Source organism: Centruroides vittatus, unplaced genomic scaffold (genome assembly GCF_030686945.1).
Source record: "Centruroides vittatus isolate TY-2023 unplaced genomic scaffold, ASM3068694v2 scaffold_2707, whole genome shotgun sequence".
Taxonomy (NCBI): Eukaryota; Metazoa; Arthropoda; class Arachnida; order Scorpiones; family Buthidae; genus Centruroides; species Centruroides vittatus.
The window spans coordinates 1,069,558-1,088,453 of record NW_027122692.1 but is presented as its reverse complement, the minus strand read 5'-3'; the positions used below and the strand labels follow the sequence as shown (position 1 = coordinate 1,088,453).

The following is an 18,896-nucleotide window of genomic DNA, read 5'->3' as shown; positions in this document are numbered from 1 at the left end:
TTAATTTTCTTTCCAGTATTTATTCTTTACAGACTAAATATATATATACACATAAATGACTAGATACTTTTAATGAAACCAGTGGCGTAGCTAGGGGGTTTCGGTAGTTGCGGTCTGCACCGGGCCCCTGGAAAGCGATAGGCCCGTGGGGGCCCCAAAAACACAAGAAAAAAAGACCCGAAAAATTTTTCACGGCAATCAGAACTAAGCAAAATTTGGCATTTGGATGCTCGAGCTGGGGCCTCTATTACACAGGAAAACCAGCAACTCAACTGTAATCTAGTTTTACACTATATAAACCACTACACAAAAATATTTTAGTCGGTTTACGTAAACAAAACAAAAAGAATACCTAATGCATCATTCATCGAACGAAAGAAATTGAACGTCTAGACGCAATGGTTTTAACGTAATAAATAAATTCAAAAGCCGAAATTTATAGAAAAAATTACTTGTTTTCATTTGGACGTTCCCGATTACCATTACGGAAACAGCTCCTGCCAAAAATTTTTTTTCGGAGGCCCGCAAATCTGGTTCCGCACCGGGCCCGGAGAACCGTAGCTACGCCACTGAATGAAACTAGACAAAGCATTTAATCAAAAAGAAATGTTTTAATATTTTACATCAATGAAGTCAACTTCAAAGTAAAATAAATTCCAAAAAGATTATAAGGTTTACCTTGTTAATAATAAATTTTGATTAGATGCAGATTGTTCCATAAATGGAGTTATATCTTCGTTTGAAGATCGGTGACGACGACGACGACGACATTCAGAATCTGGCATTACATAGGGAAGATTAAAACATTTAATTTTGAAATTAAATAAACTTGAAGTCAAGAAATATAATTACCTGACATAATATATATATATACAAGTGAGGAAACGGTATAGCAAAGTGACTATGCCCGACCTAATGCAAACGACAGCAGCAGCGCCCCTAATGGCGAAATTTGGAAGATAGGCAGTGCAAATCGAAAACGAAAACAGATAGAGCAAACTTTCAAATTAGAAAATTTTAGAGCATTAATGAATTAGTACAAAACGACATGTGGTTCACACGTATAAGATAAATTGTCGTCTGTACACCCAAAAGTGTCCGAAAGCGATGCACGCCATTTTGTGTGACGTTTGAAAGGAATAGCCGTAGGTATGAAGAAATGCGCACAATTTATTGCATAAAATACGTACTTATGTCAATACAGTTTGATAACATCACACAAAAAACAATGGAAAGGCAAACTATCACACAGTGATAACAAGTTAATGTCGAGTATGTTCGAAAACTTGTTATCAATGTGTGACAGTTTCCCTTTATGTTATTAGGTTTTTACTTTTGCCACCTCATTCTGACACGTCTTCTTTTTTATTATTATTATTATGTTGGGTTAAGTGAGATATACTCGGTTAACACCGATGGCTGCGTACTATGCCGGACCAAAGTCAAGGCATAATAACCAAAACAGAAATTAAAGAAGTGTATCAGTGTGTGTGTCTGTATTCAGGAATTTCCTAACAATATGACATGTATTCAATATACTGGCCTTCTGTAGTGTGATGTATGTGTTTTTATTCAATTGTAATGTGCCCAGGCTTTTGTGTAGTGTGTGTGGTATCACACCTGTAGAAGAGAGAACGACAGGTACAATAAGTACTCTATTCATTCTCCACAGATGCCTTATTTCCTGGGCGAGTTCTGTGTACTTGCTGATTTTTTCAGTGAATGTGTTTTGTACATTGTGAGTGTTTGGAATGGATATGTCTATAATGTATGTAATTTTATTGTGTTTGTCAATGAGTGTGATGTCTGGTCTGTTGTGGTAAATTGTTTTATCTGTGATTATGGCTCTGTCGTAGTACATTTTGTGTGTGTTGTTTTCCAATACTGTCTGTGGAATATACTTGTAGTATGGTTGGTGGATGTCTAATAATTTGTGTTTCTTTGCAAGTTCTTGGTTTATTATATTTGCTACTTGATTGTGTCTGTGTAAATAATATGTCTGTGCCATGAGCTTGCAACCGCAAGTGATGTGTTGTATAGTTTCTGGCATGACGTGACATTTTCTGCATGTGTCATTCATGAGTGTTGTATCTATGAGTATGTGTTTTCTGTAGTTTTTAGTATTTATGACCTGATCCTGTATAGCGATCATGAATCCTTCTGTCTCCCCAAAGAGACATCCCCGAGCTAACCAGCTGTTTGACGCAGTTTTGTCAACAGAATCCTGGACCAGATCATAAGGATGCTTGCCATGGAGTGCCTTTCGAGCCCACGATTGCTTAATAGTGTCTATGCTTTTTATATGTTGTGTTGTGTCCATATGATGTGAGTGTAAGTTTAACGGCGTGTTATTTGAGTCTGCTAGAGTTACTGCTTTATGTAATTGTGATGTTTCTTGTTTTTTGTAGAAAAACTCTTGCAGTGACTGTAGTTGTTTGTAGTGAAGGTCAACTATGTCAATCAGGCCACGTCCGCCATCTTTACGTAAAAAGGGTTAATCTTTCTGTGGCGGATTTAGGATGACGTTGTTTGTGCGTAGTGTTAAGTTGTTTATGCGTAAGTGTAGACTTAGTAAGTGTTGTTCTTGTTTTTGTTTAGAGTTGCTCGAAATCTGTGTGAGTCCAATGTATAACTCCGAAAGAATATGTAAGTACTGGAATGACATATGTGTTTATTGCTTTGACTGTATGTTTTGCATTTAACTGTGTTCTAAGAATAGCATTTAACCTACTTCAATATTCTTTAATTAATCTTTGCTTTATTTGTGAATATTCTCTTAGTGTGGCCTGTTGGAATCCTAAATACTTGTAGAATTCGCCCTCTTCCATGGATTCAGTAATGTCTCCATTTCCAAGTGCAAAATCTTCTTTCTTCAGGATTCCTTTTTCTGTGTGAAGCGTTTTGCATTTGTCTAAGCCAAACTCCATTTGTATGTCCTTGGTGTATGAATGTGTGATTTTTAGGAGTTGATGAAGTTGTTTCGTGCTGATGCATAAAGTTTTATGTCACCCATGTACATGAGATGTGACAGTGTAAACTGTGTTGTTTTTTTATATCTGATATTGTAACCATATTGCGTGTTGTTTACCATGTTGGATAAAGGGTTCAAGGCTAGGCAGAACCAGAGAGAACTCAAGGAATCTCCTTGAAAAATTCCTCGCCTAATAAAGATTTGGTTTGTTTGTATGGAAGTGTTATGAACCCTGAGATGTAGTGTTGTTCTCCAGTGCTGCATAGTGTTTTGAAAGAATGCAATGAGTGATGGATGTATTTTGTACATGTGTAGAATACGTAGCAGCCAACTGTGTGGAACACTGTCGAATGCTTTTCTGTAGTCTATATATGCCATGTGTATGTTTCTGTGTTGTTTGTGTGCTTGCCGTAGAATGACTTAATCTATGAGTAACTGTTCTTTGCATCCCCTGTGATTTCTACGGCAACCTTTTTGTTGTTCCGTAAGAATGTCGTGTTCTTCAACATGTTTGTATATTTCGTTTGCGATACAGGATGTCAATAATTTGTAGGGTGTTGGAAGACATGTAATTGGTCTGTATTGTGTGGGGTCCAGGGGGGACTGGTCATGTGAAAAGTGTGGAAAATTCCACATGGGCCGTAAACAATTTGGGCCGTTTTTCTAAATATGTATGTACATAATATACTGTTTTGTTCGATTTTACTTTTTAAAAATTTCATTTATTTATTTTTTTCGTTAAGTAAGATAAATTTCAATTTTTAGGTGTAATATAGATATATGTGTAGGCCTTTATCGTTTTATTCGACCCTACCCGAGTCCGAAGTTAAATTAGTCCAGCCGACCCGAGTCCAACACTACATTGGCCCGACTCGGCCCAAATACAAAGCATCCTAGGAAAAAATAATCAAAACAAACAAAATTAGTCATTTGTTTACGTTGCTAGAAACTATTCACCACTTCTATTAATCTTAATGCTAAACTTTGAAAGCACGAGTTATTGGTTTTCCACCCAGCCACCAAAACGCTGATTGTATGATATCATAACAGATTTAATGACCAATAATATCATTTCCTTTATTTTAGGTAGGTAAAAAATGTTATTCAATAATAATTTCTCTATATTCCAAACGATTTAATTAAAAATAATATATTTTTTAGGTACAGCTAACTAATTTTTAGTTTGCCATTCATTTACGATGGCGTTGATTGTAGATGGGCAATCCTGTGGCGTCGCACAAAATATTACAAAACAATATAACGCTATATAAAATAAAAATTTAAAATACTGACATCTAGTCGTTCGTTTGTAATCGTACTAAATACCAAGAGCCCGCTTCGTATATATATTCGATGTAAATAGAGTTGGCCCTTGGGTTGATTCATTTTTGTGTCTTTCAGAGACGATAGAATTGCGTACAAGTACACATATACTTTCGAAGACTGTCCATACACGCTTGACCCCTTTTCAAGACTAAATGCAGCCCGAGGGAGTATATGCACATTCGTAAACAATTCTATCATCCTTTAATTAAAGACGCAAAAATAAACCAACCCAAGGGCCAACCCTAATTGCAAGAACTATCTGGTAATTTAACCCGACTTCACTGACTTTGAAGTTCGCACGTGGTTTTGTACAATGAAAGCTCGATGACATATATCTGATATGTTACATTCGCATCATTTCCAGTATACCTATGTTAATTCATCAATATATGAATAAATATTTGTAATTTACCCGTATTTTTTTCACTTCGAAAGTTTCAAATGTGGCCCTTAGAAAAAGGTTGCCCATCCCTCGTATAATGCAAAAACAGTAAGAGTCGCGCTCTGAATTCTCTCTCATAACGGTTTAAATTGCTACGAACTGCTAACTACAACTATTTTATTTATTTGATGTAAGTAGAAAATGTTTTTGATAATTATTTTCTTTATACTACAAATTATTTAATTAAAAATTAAATCTTTTATAGGTTCGGACAAAACTAGGATTTTACAAATTTGATAATAAATTTTTTTTAAATTATTTTTTCCTTTCAGGTTAGTAAAAAAATAGGTTATAGGTTATAACATCGCAAAATATATTTGGTATATAAATGGTTTGGTTCGATCCCTTATAATTTTTAATTTGCAGAATGAAACTACAGCGTGAGGAAATAATAATAATAATAATAATGCAAAGGGAGGTCAAGAAAAGTTGAGACTAAAAACAAAACGTGATTTGGAGTTAGTAGCTGGACAGTGCTACAGTATACAACGAATGTTTAATAAAACTTAAAATGCCAGTCTGAAAATATGTCTAACAAAGACGATGTGAATTAGTGAGGAAATATAAATAAAGATATTAGGAGTGTACTATAAATTACTCCCTATGGAATTTCAGGACTTTGATTATATATTTGAACTCAGGGGACCGAGACGAGTTCAACAGTACCCTATTTTTGGACCGGAGACGAAAAATAAAAAAGTTATCACACTTTTTAAGTTACCATACTTTTTTAATGCTCTCATGCAGACGGCACCGTAGTTGCTAGTATTGCCATCTTGCGGTAAAGTCTGCAAACCGTGACGTCGGACTACGGTCATCTCCTGAAGCGTTAAACACGCGATACGAAAGCGGAGAGAGCGACGCGACTTCCGATCATCGCGCGATCGCCATTTCGGTTAATGTTACTTATGGCAGCGAACATGGCGGCCCGACTGACCTCTCGTATGGGCGCCACCACACGCCGCCATGTTCTAAACTAGTGATCGATTCACGGTAGTTCTTGAACAAAGTAAAAAAAGGGGGAAACGTCTACTAAAGGCAATTTTAACGGCAAGCGACGGGACTCCCGATCGCGATAGCGAAGCCGACTTAGCGGAGAGCGACGCGACTCCCTATCATCGCGCGATCGCCGGAAAAAAGTATGATAACTTTTTTATTTTTCGTCTCCGGTCCAAAAGTAGAGTATCGTTGAACTCGTCTCGGTCCCCTGAGTTCAGATATATACCCAAACATACGAAATTCCATAGGGAGTAATCTATAGTATACCCGATATTAGTATTCAAGAAAGTGAAAATCACATATCTGCAACTTCAACGGATGTAGATGATGTCGATAATGCTCAAACTGATCAAAACAAATTTGAGAAAGAGAGAAATAAAGAAATTTTGCAAGCAATGGAAGTCAAGTATCAATAATTGATATTATTAAATTGATTGGCAAAAGAGGGTTAATTATAGAAGCAAACGAAATAACGGTCTTTATACATTGGACGATGACAATGTAGATCACGGAATTTTTTAGAAATGATATTCCTTTTGAGCAAATAGGGCCTATGACGATATTTTGAAGAAGCATTTGGATAATTGCATTAAGGAGAGTAAAAAATTTCACCAGTTAAATTTAGATAAGAGAATACAAGGACGTGGCAACTTAGTTACATTTTTATCAAAAACTACTGTAAACTACATACTTAAAGCAATATCGAAAGAAATGAGTGATGCTGGAATGTATAATATTCAGATTGACACCATACGAGATATAAGTGTTCGAGATCAATGCGCAATTATAGTGAGATACGTAAATAAATACATAAATGAGAGACTTTTAGCCATCGTCAGTAGGAAATCATCAACAGGTGAAGCTTTTTACAATATTATAAAAGAAATACAGTAGAGCATCGATTATCCGACTCAATTGAGAACAGGGGTTGGTCGGATAACTGAAAAGTCGGATAACCGAAAAGTATGAAAAAATACATTATTAGTATAGTGTATTAGGCCTGGTTTAAATACTAGCCTCCCTTTCATGGTCGAGCCAGTGCTGCCAGCTAAAACACGCAAAAATTTAACAAAAATAATATTAAAGTAGCCAAGACATGACCAAATATTGTAGCGCCACATCACTAGCGGACATTTGAATTTGCCGACTAGAACGCGGTCAGTTAACCGGGGGTCGGATAATCGATGCTCTACTGTACTAGGAAAAAATAATTTGGATGTTATCAAATGTATCGGAAATTCTACTGATGGTGCTAGTAATATGCAGGGGAAATATCGTGGGTTTTCTGCTTACACACTAGAAGCTATCCTGGAGGAGCATGTTCATATATGGTGCTACGCTCATGTTTTGCAATTTAGTTAATTCTGACATTTACATCATAGATTTCATCAAAGCTCATCGTATGGTTATGAATGCAATCAAATTATTAAAGGATATATCGCGAAAATTTAAAACGTTAACGAATATCCGATGAAACAGTTAAACTCTCGCCTTTCGTAAATAAAAACCGACGCAAAACTTAACGAGTATCCGCCCGACAGTCTCTCGAAGACTATAAAAAATTATTTGTCAGAAAGGTAAACAAAAAGCTGGAATTACATGAGAGAGTTTCAATCTCCAAAGCTCCAAAAAGTTTCTAATTGTCACCTGGAGACAAGGGAAGACCAATCGGTATTCACTATTTTGTGTCGATTCTTTTTCTGTATGTTCTGAGAAGTGTTCGTTGTCCGAACATAAAACTCTCTTTCGCGAAAGTGTTCGTTAAACAATCACCCACTGTACTTATATGTATGATGGAAACACTATGTACTGTATATATTGTATTTCAGATGTTTGAAAGGCTTTATTTTAAATTAAAGATTTCCCTTGTTGTTGGAATTTTAACACTTAATTTCATTAACTTTCTTCATTGAAAAATAAACCATCAACGAGTCGGCCAATTTCACGTCTACATTAAAAGCTTTGGTGGCGCCATCTATTATCATATTTTATTAAAATATTTGTTACATTTTTAAATACAGTAGTGAACCGAAAATCGGAATCAATTGGGGACTGGGGTTGTTCAGATTAGGGATTTGTTCCGATTATGGATTATGTACGAAAAAATATATTAACCTGTCCGATGTTCAAATTTTTCTCCGTTGCGTGTCGCTTCGTGTTGAATTTTCGTCGATTTTAAGCCTAACGAAAATTTTTATAATAATAATCGAGGCTATCGTATCGTTAAAAATTATTTCTGCATTTTGTACAAACAAAATATATTGAAGAATATAAAAACATGAAAATTATACTTTAGAAGTAAATTTAGTATCAAAAACGTTCGATTCGGCACGACATAGTCCGACTGAAAATCGTGCCGATTACCGGCGATTCCGATTACCGGGGTTCCGATTTACGAGTCTCTACTGTATTATAAAATGGCATAAAGCATAATTTTGGGGATATAGACGAGTTTTATTAAAAAAATATATTGTAAATGCTAATAACGAGTAAAATCGTCACCAAGTCTGACTGTACCTGAGATTCACACGATCCCATTATCTTTCCACCCCTCGACCTTTAACCGCCAAAATTTAATATCATCGATTACCCTAATAATCAAACCACCTGCAGAATTTCTGAAATTTGTGAACTAAGGCATTATCTGAGGTGCAAAAGGCGACAAATTCTTCGGATTTTAAAAAATACAGATTACGTTACTTCAGAATAAATGAATCATTCGACATTTCTATAATTTTATTTACAGTATTGGAAAAAATAAGCATTATTTTAACTTTAAAAACTGAAAGTAATCCTGTTTCTAGTGAATATTATTTTAACAAAATGATCTTTTCTGAAATATTTCGAACCGATTAATGTTTTTACGTAACACGTGACGTAAATATATGACGGGATCGTAATACGTCACGCGTTCTAAACAATACATTCTAACAATACGTAACGAATTGTTAGAATATATTGTCGGCTTTTTCTATTGTAGGTGCTTATTGTTAGGCGTAAATTTGTTCGAAAGTTCTGCGTTTCTTTGATATTTCGCGAAAAAAATTGCGATTAAATAAACTTCAGTAATGTAAGGGAGGCAGAAAGGGCCCTTTCTTTTAGGCCCGCCCGAGTAACGAGATGGAATTTCCCGTCGGCGTATATACTCGAGTTACTTTTTACTCAAACTAACTAACTCTTTGTGTCCTGCATCTTTAAGGCCAACTCGGACGAAGACTGGAGATGCTGACGAAAGGCGGAGAAGAATCTCTGTGTCCCCGCTCGGACGAAGAGAGGTAATTTGACCAGACGCGGAAAGGCTCCCTGTGTCCCGCATCTTTAATTGAGGCCCGCTCGGACGAGAACATAAGAAACAGGGACTGTCCTCTGTGTCACGCATCTTTAAGGCCCGCTCGGACGAAGACAGGAGATGCCGACGAAAGGCGGAGAAGGTTTCCTGTGTCCCACATCTTTGAGGCTCGTTGGGGTGAAGACAAAAGACGGTGAGGCTTAGAGGGCTCTCTGTGTTTCGTGTTTTTTTTTAAGCCCGCTCGAGTGAACAGGCCGATCGGATTTGGAGGAGGCTTTCTGTGTCCCCCATTATTAAATTCCATGTTTGGGGGCGATTAGTAACAATTTATATTTTGGGGGCAAAAAACCATTTTTTGGGCGATAGAGTAAAACATTATATTAAGAATAATTAGATATTTTATTCGTTATATCGTACAATAATTAAACAAATAACATTATACTAGTCACTAGTTTATTAAATGCAGTAGGAATTTGGCGTTAGCCTTGGCCCTCGGCATCGGAATTTTGAAGTGAAGGGGGAGATACTACGTAACGGTTTTATTGAAGGGGGCGATACTAAGTTGAAGAGGGTTTGTTAGAAGTTGAGTAACACTGGCTTAGACTTTGCAAATATTTAAAATTTTACACATTTTCCTTGCTCTTAAATAAATGTCTTTTAATAATTATATGTAAGATGTTATATTATATATAATATAATATTGTATAATATATATAGAACATAACATTGAATGGGTGGACAGAAAAAATACTTTTTTAAAAGAGGACAATACACGAAAAGATTAGGAACCCTCGTATTAATTGGTTTAATTTTTCATTTTATTGGTTCGTAGGCAACTTGAACCAATCTTTAAACTTACTTTGTCGGCTTCTTGTGTATATAACACGGTAAAACATTGGAATGGTACCAACTTCAACTTTCAACTTTCATAAAATTAAACAAAAATGAGCATTCTACTCATGATCAAGTAAAAAACGATAAAAATTCGATTTTATCCTCTTACTGCAAAGCTTGCAAAAATTGCCCTATTTGTTGTTATAATATATTATTCAGATATAACATGTTAAGTGGCGCTTATTCTATACTTGGTCAAGCATACAAATATTTACTATATATGTCTGTAACACAAGTGTCCTGTGAAAGGAGCTTTTCTACGTTAAAATTCATTAAGATCAAGTATCTCGCAAGAAAATCTAGAAGCCTTCGTGATAATGTCAGCGGAGAAGGATATTTTTGTACCAGAAATTGTGAATGTTGTCTACACCAGGTGTCTTTCAGTTGTGTCTTATGTTAACAGTGTATTGGAAATCATGTATGTTTATTTCAGCACAGGGCATAGTTGGTATGCTGTGCAAGTTTCTGTTCTCCTTCTCGATCCAGCCTGCATCAGCATTGTGCGTGACAGCACTGGACCAAAGAGAAGACCAATATATTGTGAGTTCTTTTCTGTTGGTGTGCCACTGTGCTGTGTATCAGTGTTTGCTTTGTTATTAATTTGTCTGTAAAAGAGTTTTTCATTGTTTGTAAATAATTTATTTTGTTGTTTTCGTAGTGTAAATGTTTTGTATCGTTTGAGTCTACTTGCTTTGGCAGCGAGTTTTCGTTTTAGTGTATCGATGTATTCTGTAATGTGTGTTTTGTGTGTGTTTTTATTTTCTTGAAAATGCTTTTGAGTTGTTTCCTTAATTTGGTTGTTATGTTGTTTTTAATGTATTGTGTCAGCCTGCTTAATTGCTGTCTAATGTCATTTATTTGTGTTTCGATTCTTCTCTGCCAGGCAGGCTTGTGATAGACTGTGTTTTCTGTGTATTTGCCTGTGATTGTACTTTCAGTCCATGGTGTGTCACTACTGTGACTGCCCCAGCATAAACTAATGTATGAATGTCTGAGAGTGTAGAAATTGAATGAATGTAGTGTGGTAGTAAGTGAGTGTTTACATAATTTAGTGTTTACTACTACCTTTGACGTGTTGATTTTTGGTATTCGTGGTCGTTGTGTGGGATCTGTGCCTGTATATTTAGTGAGTGTTTCCTGAAATATAAGTGAGAGCGTATTAACTAAATCCATGTCTATGTTATCAGTGGTGGATGAGGAAGTGGTAGTTGTTGCATGTGTGTTATTATCAATGCTTGTTGTTGGATTATCCTGACAAGTTACGTGATCTTCATTAATGTTAGATGTTTTTGTCTGTTGATGTATTTGATCAGCAACCTGTTGTTTGATAAGTTCGAGTTTTGTTTGTGGGATTGGGTGGTTGTGTATAATTGTTCTTTTTTGATCAACAACCCTTTGTTCGGTGACAGTGAGGTGAGGATATTGTTGTGTGAATCTATGCTGTAGTTGTCTGTATGCTGTCATGTTTGTTTCGAGTTTTGTGATCGTGTAGTAAGTACGGATGATAAACTCGTTCATTTCTACTGTCCATTTCATCCGTTGGCGTGGTTTTCCAGCCTTTGTGGTCTGTGGATGCATTGCCACAGAAACACCAAGGCTGGGTTGGTTCCTCACATGTGTTGAGGGCATTGCAGTAGCCATGCTTGGGCCGCTGTTGCTTTCGCCGCCGGTAACCAAGGGAGACTGTGGCCTATTTTTCGAACCTGAGCCTCTGCCTAACCCACGAACACGGACCTTGTTAACCCGGGCGACGTCCGAGCTGGTATCACACTTTAATCTGTTTATTACCATAATAAATATCTCCACAGAATGTGGGTGTGGTCACTCTTAGCTTTATTTCTCCCCGCAGACCTTACTGGCATGGGTAACTTTATATATATCTGTAATTTCAATTTATGTATTCCGTATTGAACCCTGGTAGTGCTAATTGCGAGGATGTACATTAATTTGTACCTTTTAATAAAACTGAGTAACTGTATAAATTTTATAATAAGAAGAAATTGTGGATTGAGAATATTGTTAAGAATTTTATAAAAATTTCCGATGAATTTCGACAGTTATGTTAATAATAGTTCGATAGTTTTCTGGCAACAGATAGTTTTATTTCAATTACATAGTAACTGAAATGTTTTCAGAATGTGTTTTAAAAAACAGTTCGGAACAGATGTTGTTTACTTGGGCAAGCAAGGAAAAGAAAAGAACCAAAAGTACCAAGGGTCCGGGATGTTTTGGTGCTGGTGCTGCCAACTGTCGAGATGAATACGGTCAATACAATAAAATCTGATCAAAATGGAACATTAATCAAACGGAAACCTGCCTAAACGGGAAGACTTCTTCAAAATGCAACAGTTTTCTGTGTAAAACAACCTGTTAAGCAAGAAAAATAGTCGGCGAGTCCAGTTTACACATGTTTTACTGTATATATGTATTTATTGAACAAAAAATTAGCACATTGTGTTATATATATCAACAGATAGTAAAATACGTAATGATACACGATTAGACCTAAATGTACAACCGTGTACAGTACTTGCAACGTATCATTTATATCTTCAATAAAAGCTTGCGTATTTTTAACAATGATTTTAATATAAGGTATTTCCGATAGGAGATAGGTAAAAAGGAGGTATAAAGAAGGAAATATCGACAAACTTCGTGTATCCAGTAACCTGTGGTATAATCCAATATTCCTATTGTCCTTTCCGCGCATTTTACATAGGCATCGCTACTAGGAACAAATGCTTTCATACACACAAAATTAATCATACGAGTCGATACGTAACCGGGAATAAGGGATTGTACGTGTAACCCTTTACCTGAACATTCTAAAGCGATGCTCCTAGCGAAGCGATCAGCAAATGCCTTGGATGACGAATACACGTTCAAGCGAGGAAAGGGATTTAGAGACGACAATGAAGATATCGTAACAATGGCCCCTCTACCTTTAGCCAGCATTGTCGGTAGTACTAGGCGCGTCATTTGTATCACCGCCGTCATGTGTAGGTTTATCATTATCAATACGTTGCTTTCGGTCTCGGATAAAAAGCGACGAGGCAAGTTACCATTATATCCGGCATTGTTAACCAAAATCCCTATGTCCTTCCCTTCCAACTCTTTAGCAATGCATTTGAAGACGTCCTCCTTTGTCAAGTCCGCTTGAATATAATGACACTGCACTCGGTGTTTGCGTCGAATTTCTTCGGCGGTACTACGCAAAGTTTTCACATTTCTCGCAATTATGATCACATTCGTACCTTGTTTGGCAAAGTGGAATGCGTAACTTCTCCCTATACCCGAATTTCCACCTGTGATAACTGCCCATTTACCATAATTCTTAGCTGAAGAGGGAAAGATCCACAAGAGGAAGTGAACGAATATCAGTTGAAAGAAGATGTTGGCCATTGTTAAGAAGATGTACAGTGTTACCAATATACCAACAGCAACTAGAAATGGTTCGTAATCCATGAGTAAATACGAATCCTTTTCTCTGCAATTCGGAACGTTGTAATTCTCCAGTAGGGATGAGGATGCGACTCGATCCATTTTGTTCCACCTGATAACAGCTATAACGTTGCACGAAGTGAAGTGGTAACTAAGCTGTTTAGATACAAGTTAACCAGTTTTGGAATCGATCCAACATACGCGTCATTAAATTACGTAAAATGTCTGATAATTAGTAGCAGACATAAAAAATAAGTTCGTTAGCAAATGTTTCCGTATTTTATGAATTATACAATATTTTAACATGAGATAATAAATATACGACTTTTGTTTTATATTTAATTAACATTTTTGACAGTATAAGGATCGAACCTGGTTGGTCAATAAATATTTAAAATATTCGCACGTGATTGATCGATTTTAAAAACGTTCTTTTTAAATGAGCCAATTAAATGTGTGTATTTTAAATTTCTTGACCAACCGACGGGCGAGACGTGACTGATTTAAATTATCTTGTCAATTGTATTTTTCCCGTCACTTCTATTTTTATAAAGAATTGCATATATTAATTAAAATTTTATGGTATTGCATCAACTGTTCACAAGACTACTTTAAAATTCAAACTATTTTTATTCTAATAAGAGAATGTATGTTGAACTACAGTTAACTGGTAACACAAATACAGTTTATGAAGGTTTATAACAATTTTGCTGAGAGTGAGTTGTTAGGATAGTGTATTTTATCATGTTATTAATTAAACATGAGAAAATATACTTATAGTAGCATTCTAACAAGCCAATATCGTATAACATACCCTCTAAGCTGACCTTCAGTTGACAGCTAATATGAAATCGGGGTGGTGAGACTCTGCCCAGGACGGTTAAGAATTTATGTTAAAAAAACTGAAAGATTACCAGATATCTGTCTACGTCAAGATTCCTGACACCAATCAAAATAGAAAGGAAAAATTGCGTCTTAACTCGCGATATTGCGAAAATTATACCAATCTACGAGATTAGTCCGAATGGGAGGAGGTTTCGATTCGACAATGGTGCTAGAGATAGATACTTAGAATTAATTCGATAATAAACTATTTACATATGATTCTCAAACACAAATCGTGCTACTATTTAAACACTTGGCGTTTTTCCATCTTTATTTAGTTGAGGGAACAACCCTCATCTTTCATCCATCCAACATGGAACAACCCTTCCATCTTGATTTAGTTGAGGGTTGTTCCCTCAACTAAATAAAGATGGAAAAACGCCAAGTGTTTAAATAGTAGCACGATTTGTGTTTGAAAATCATAAAAAATTTGAAAACACGGTTACAGAAAATTGAGAACTATTTATATATATTATAAACTATATATCGTATAGTACATGAATGACAATAATAAGAGTAAAAATAAATAAAGTGTTCATTCGACAATCTAATACTCTATTCCCTTAAATCTAAACTGAGAGAGAGAGAGAGCTTGTAGTGTTACGGTCAAATGCACCACTTCATTATCTCATCTGTTGAGTGCTTGACGAGGCTGGCCACATTCTCCTGTATTTGGTGGGAAAACTTTCCATTCGGACACCTTCATTGAAAGTTATGGTTCCAATTCCAGCTGAGCTCACGACGTTAGTGTAAATGATATGACTGGAATACCCTCCCGATGATTGGTCAATCATTCAAGTCATCTGAGGAGAGAAGCAACAAGGAACTTCCTTGTGGTGTTGATATCAAAATCAGCATCTTTCCTTGTGGCGTTGATATCAAAATCAGCATCTTTCCTTGTGATGCTATTCAATAAGAACTAAAAGTGGTATTACGTTGTTAATTATGTTGATATTTACGAGAGACATTAGCTACAAACTGCATTTTTGGGAGGGGATAAAATTTTGTTATAAAAAGCAACAGTTCTTTTATATTTACTGAAAAATGGAGAGTTTTCACGGGTGAAATAGGCTTTCTATCAACTGCGACAATTAAAATCCCGGCTCCCACTCTTGTTCCGGAAGTTTGGGAAGTTGACGTCACGTGATAAGTCATATTCCACACCACCTTTGGGGAGTCAATTGGAGAGGTAAGCTAGTCCACTTATCCATTCCGCTTACGCAATCTCTCCTATCGGCTCCCCTTTACCAGGAGCCCCTCCGGCTCCCAGCTGGAGGCAGAAAAGGCACTTGGTAATGGATTGCTAACTACCAATTTATATCGACTATGAGATAACTTTAAATGATGTTGTAACTGACGAGTAAACAGATCATCAGTGTCACATTTTGGCAAACATAAAATTGGTCCACTTCTATCAATTTTTAAGCGCATTTTATTTATTTATTTTTTTTCATTTTTTGACTTTTATCGCAAGAATTAATTTCACTAATATCAAACGAGTCGTTAGAAATATCCGTACATCCTTTTTAACAAAAGAAATTGCTACAAGGTAACACCTGATGGAATTAGATATTGATCGAGCGCGTTTCATCCTGTACAAAAATCCTGTACACCCTTAAGGCATAAGCAGCAAAAAAAAAATACTTATAATTCTATATTATGATTATGAATAATGGAGTATGCCAACGAGAAATAATAAATAACGATTGTTTATTATTTCCTGTTCTCCACTTACGTCATAAACAGGAAAATAATTAATGCAATAACTCGTTTGCGTTTTTACATAAACAATACTTCGCTGTTTTTTCAGGAATAAATGTTCCTTGGTAAGGGATATGAGAGGGAAAGTATGGCAATTAATTAAAAAATTACCCCCCCTCCTCGAATTTTCACATTTTTGGACTCCGGGCACTTTGAAATGTCGAGAAATCCAAACAAATTCTGTGTCCTATAGTGTTGGTTTCTTAACAGTACTTTTTTATCAACTTGCAGGCTCACCTTCTCGAGTTTATATCTGGTTATTCGCCACTCGTTCAACAAAATTATCTTTAAATACTGTAATAATAACCGAGCAATTTTTAATCATATTTTTAATTTATTTAATTTAAAATATATTTTCTCCCCTCAAATTAGTAGCGGCTTGCCCCTGTACATCATACTTCTCCTTTAACAATCGAGTCGGGCTAGTCATCTATCTAACACAGCGGTTCTCAACCAGTGGTCCGCAAGAGCTAAAATATGGTCCGCGAAAGATTTAAAACTTTTATTCAATTTAAATTATTATTTCCACATTGATACAAACTGAATTTAAATTTTACTAAAAATGTTGTTTTCTATTATAATAGTACTGTTAAAGCACGTTACTCTTGAGTTCAACGATTACTTATGTTAAAAGTTTTGATTAAAGTTTACTTTTAGATTGACACAGTTTATTTTTTATTTTTCTTAAACCTTGTGGTCCCTGCTAACAACAATGAAATCAATGTGGTCCCTGGTCAAAAAAAGGTTGCGAGCGCGCTAGTCATCTATCTAACACCTTTCGAGGAAAATATTTGAATTGAAATAACGTGACTTTCAGTCTGCGTTAGAAGTTCTTATACAGTTTGTCTGGTCCCGCTGTTTCAATTGTTTCCTACCTGTTATAGTCTTTTATCTACTTATCTTTTTTCTCGAGGTTAAGGAAAGACAGACGGACGACCTTGGGAATTTACAGGTTTACACTATTACAGGTTCTTCGAATTACAACCCAATTAATTAAAATTCCAGTTAAGTTTTATAAAGATTCGAAAGAATTAGCTCATCATCTTTGCTCTCACGACTGGACATTTTTAAAGCCAAAATCTATCTTTCTAGCCTGTGTTGATAAATATCTCCCTTATACTATAGTAGATATTTTCCGTAGAAGATAGTTTATTCTGTATCTCTTAAGCTTACGTAATCATTTATGTAAATTTAAAAATAAATACAGATATCTGGTTTTTACTTCATCAGGTTTACTTGGAAATGTTTTCAGGTGTGTAGGAGATTTTACCACAATTATTTTAACTATATCTTTATTAAATTTTCTTGTGATCTGTTTTTTCTGGTCATTTTTACTTAAAATTTCTAAGAAATCGCCTAGGGAAACCCTTAATGTTTATGACCAAGGTGACACAGCCAATAAAGCCGATTTAGGGATTTTTCCCTAAATTTAAATGGGATTAGCTGGGTAGAGAGAAATTTAGGGGGGCGTAAAGTCTGTCCATATTGGTTGGAATTTCAGCGACGAATAGGAACTTTTAAAAGTGAAATCACTTCCGACTGTTCTCCAGCCACGAGATCCGGCACAGGTCACTTCATCACACGATCCTTTTACTCATCTGTGTCCACGCAACATGCGCCGTAAAGTGAAAATTTGTGCTTCTTTGGATCGTCAAAACACAACAAATATTGTATTTTTTTATACGCATTGTACCCTGAGTAAAACTATTTATGTAGAACTTGATTCAGTATTTGGGGTGTACTCTGTTAGCTTTAGAGGGAAATTCAGGTTCGTTCAATGGATTTTCACGACAGAAGGTTGGCAACAAGGACACAGCTAACTTTTTTAAAAGGATAAGTTCCTTAGCAGGTATTTACCTGTTCTTACCATCTTCTGATATTCCTCAATATCTTCATTCCTTCCCAATGGTCATCTTTGTTACAGCCAATTGCGAGAGAGGAGCCAAATACCTTCGCTACGTAATTTTCGTATTATTCAATTGCCCATTATTTTAAGATTATCAGCAGTTCATTATTTCGATATTTAAGGTCATTTCACAACTAAAATCAATTACATGACCAGATAGCTAGATAAAAATACAGAGTGATCACGAATAAGAGCAGCTGTTCAGAGCTCTTTGTAGAACGAACTATTGGGCAGATCTTAACCAAATTTGGTATTCAGGCTGCTTCATTAGTTTGCGGTTTAGAAAAGAAATTTTACTCGAAAATTCTTGGGGGAATTTAGCGCTGTATATTTATATCATCATATGTAAATTATATGGTATTATACTTTTGGAAAAATATTAAGTTTAAATAAAGATATAAACATAAATAAATGGTTGAGAATACACGAGCTGATTGCTTTAGTTCCAATTCAAGCCGTATTTTGGTGCTGTATTGTTTGGAAGGTTCCACCTTTTATATGGCCGCGGAGTCTTGTATGTAAAAAAAAATCATGGCGTTTAATCTTTCATCTGCTGTTGCTCGTACTTTAATAATAAGGCGTGTTACAAGAGCATAATTTTAGAAGGAAAAAAGAAACAAATTATACAATTCAATGATAATGATTGTTATGTTTTAATAATTATAATATTTAAGGAAACTGTGACGTTTAATATAATATTAATTAAAGTGATGGTTGTTTATGGTAAGATCAGTAAGATAAAGTGATAAAATATTTAAAATGTTTGCTAAACTGGCAACAGGAAGAAAATTACTTATAATTTTGCATTGTACAGTACAACGTTTAACTTCGACGGGATATTTAAATTTTGTACAACGTTTAACAAATAAAACTATTCTTTACTTTTTGTTTATTATTTTAATATTTTTATAACGTTTTAAATGACGTTATTCAATTTTTTAACGAGTTTGACAACTGTCTGTTGTTATCTCTGATAATAGAA

General features: G+C 35.5%; 1 protein-coding gene across 1 annotated transcript; it reads right to left on the bottom strand.

Annotated features, from left to right (window-relative positions):
• Nucleotides 1–12,331: 12,331 nt before the first annotated feature.
• Nucleotides 12,332–13,485, bottom strand: LOC136987791 (very-long-chain 3-oxoacyl-CoA reductase-like). The gene has a single exon (XM_067285554.1). The coding sequence runs from the start codon at nt 13,462–13,464 to the stop codon at nt 12,466–12,468; it is 999 nt and encodes a 332-aa protein (XP_067141655.1). The 5' UTR covers nt 13,465–13,485; the 3' UTR covers nt 12,332–12,465.
• Between the last annotated feature and the right edge of the window lie 5,411 nt (nt 13,486–18,896).

Excerpts from the sequence above, each read along its gene's own strand:
- LOC136987791 (XM_067285554.1), bottom strand. The coding sequence starts at position 13,464 with ATGGATCGAGTCGCATCCTCATCCCTACTGGAGAATTACAACGTTCCG.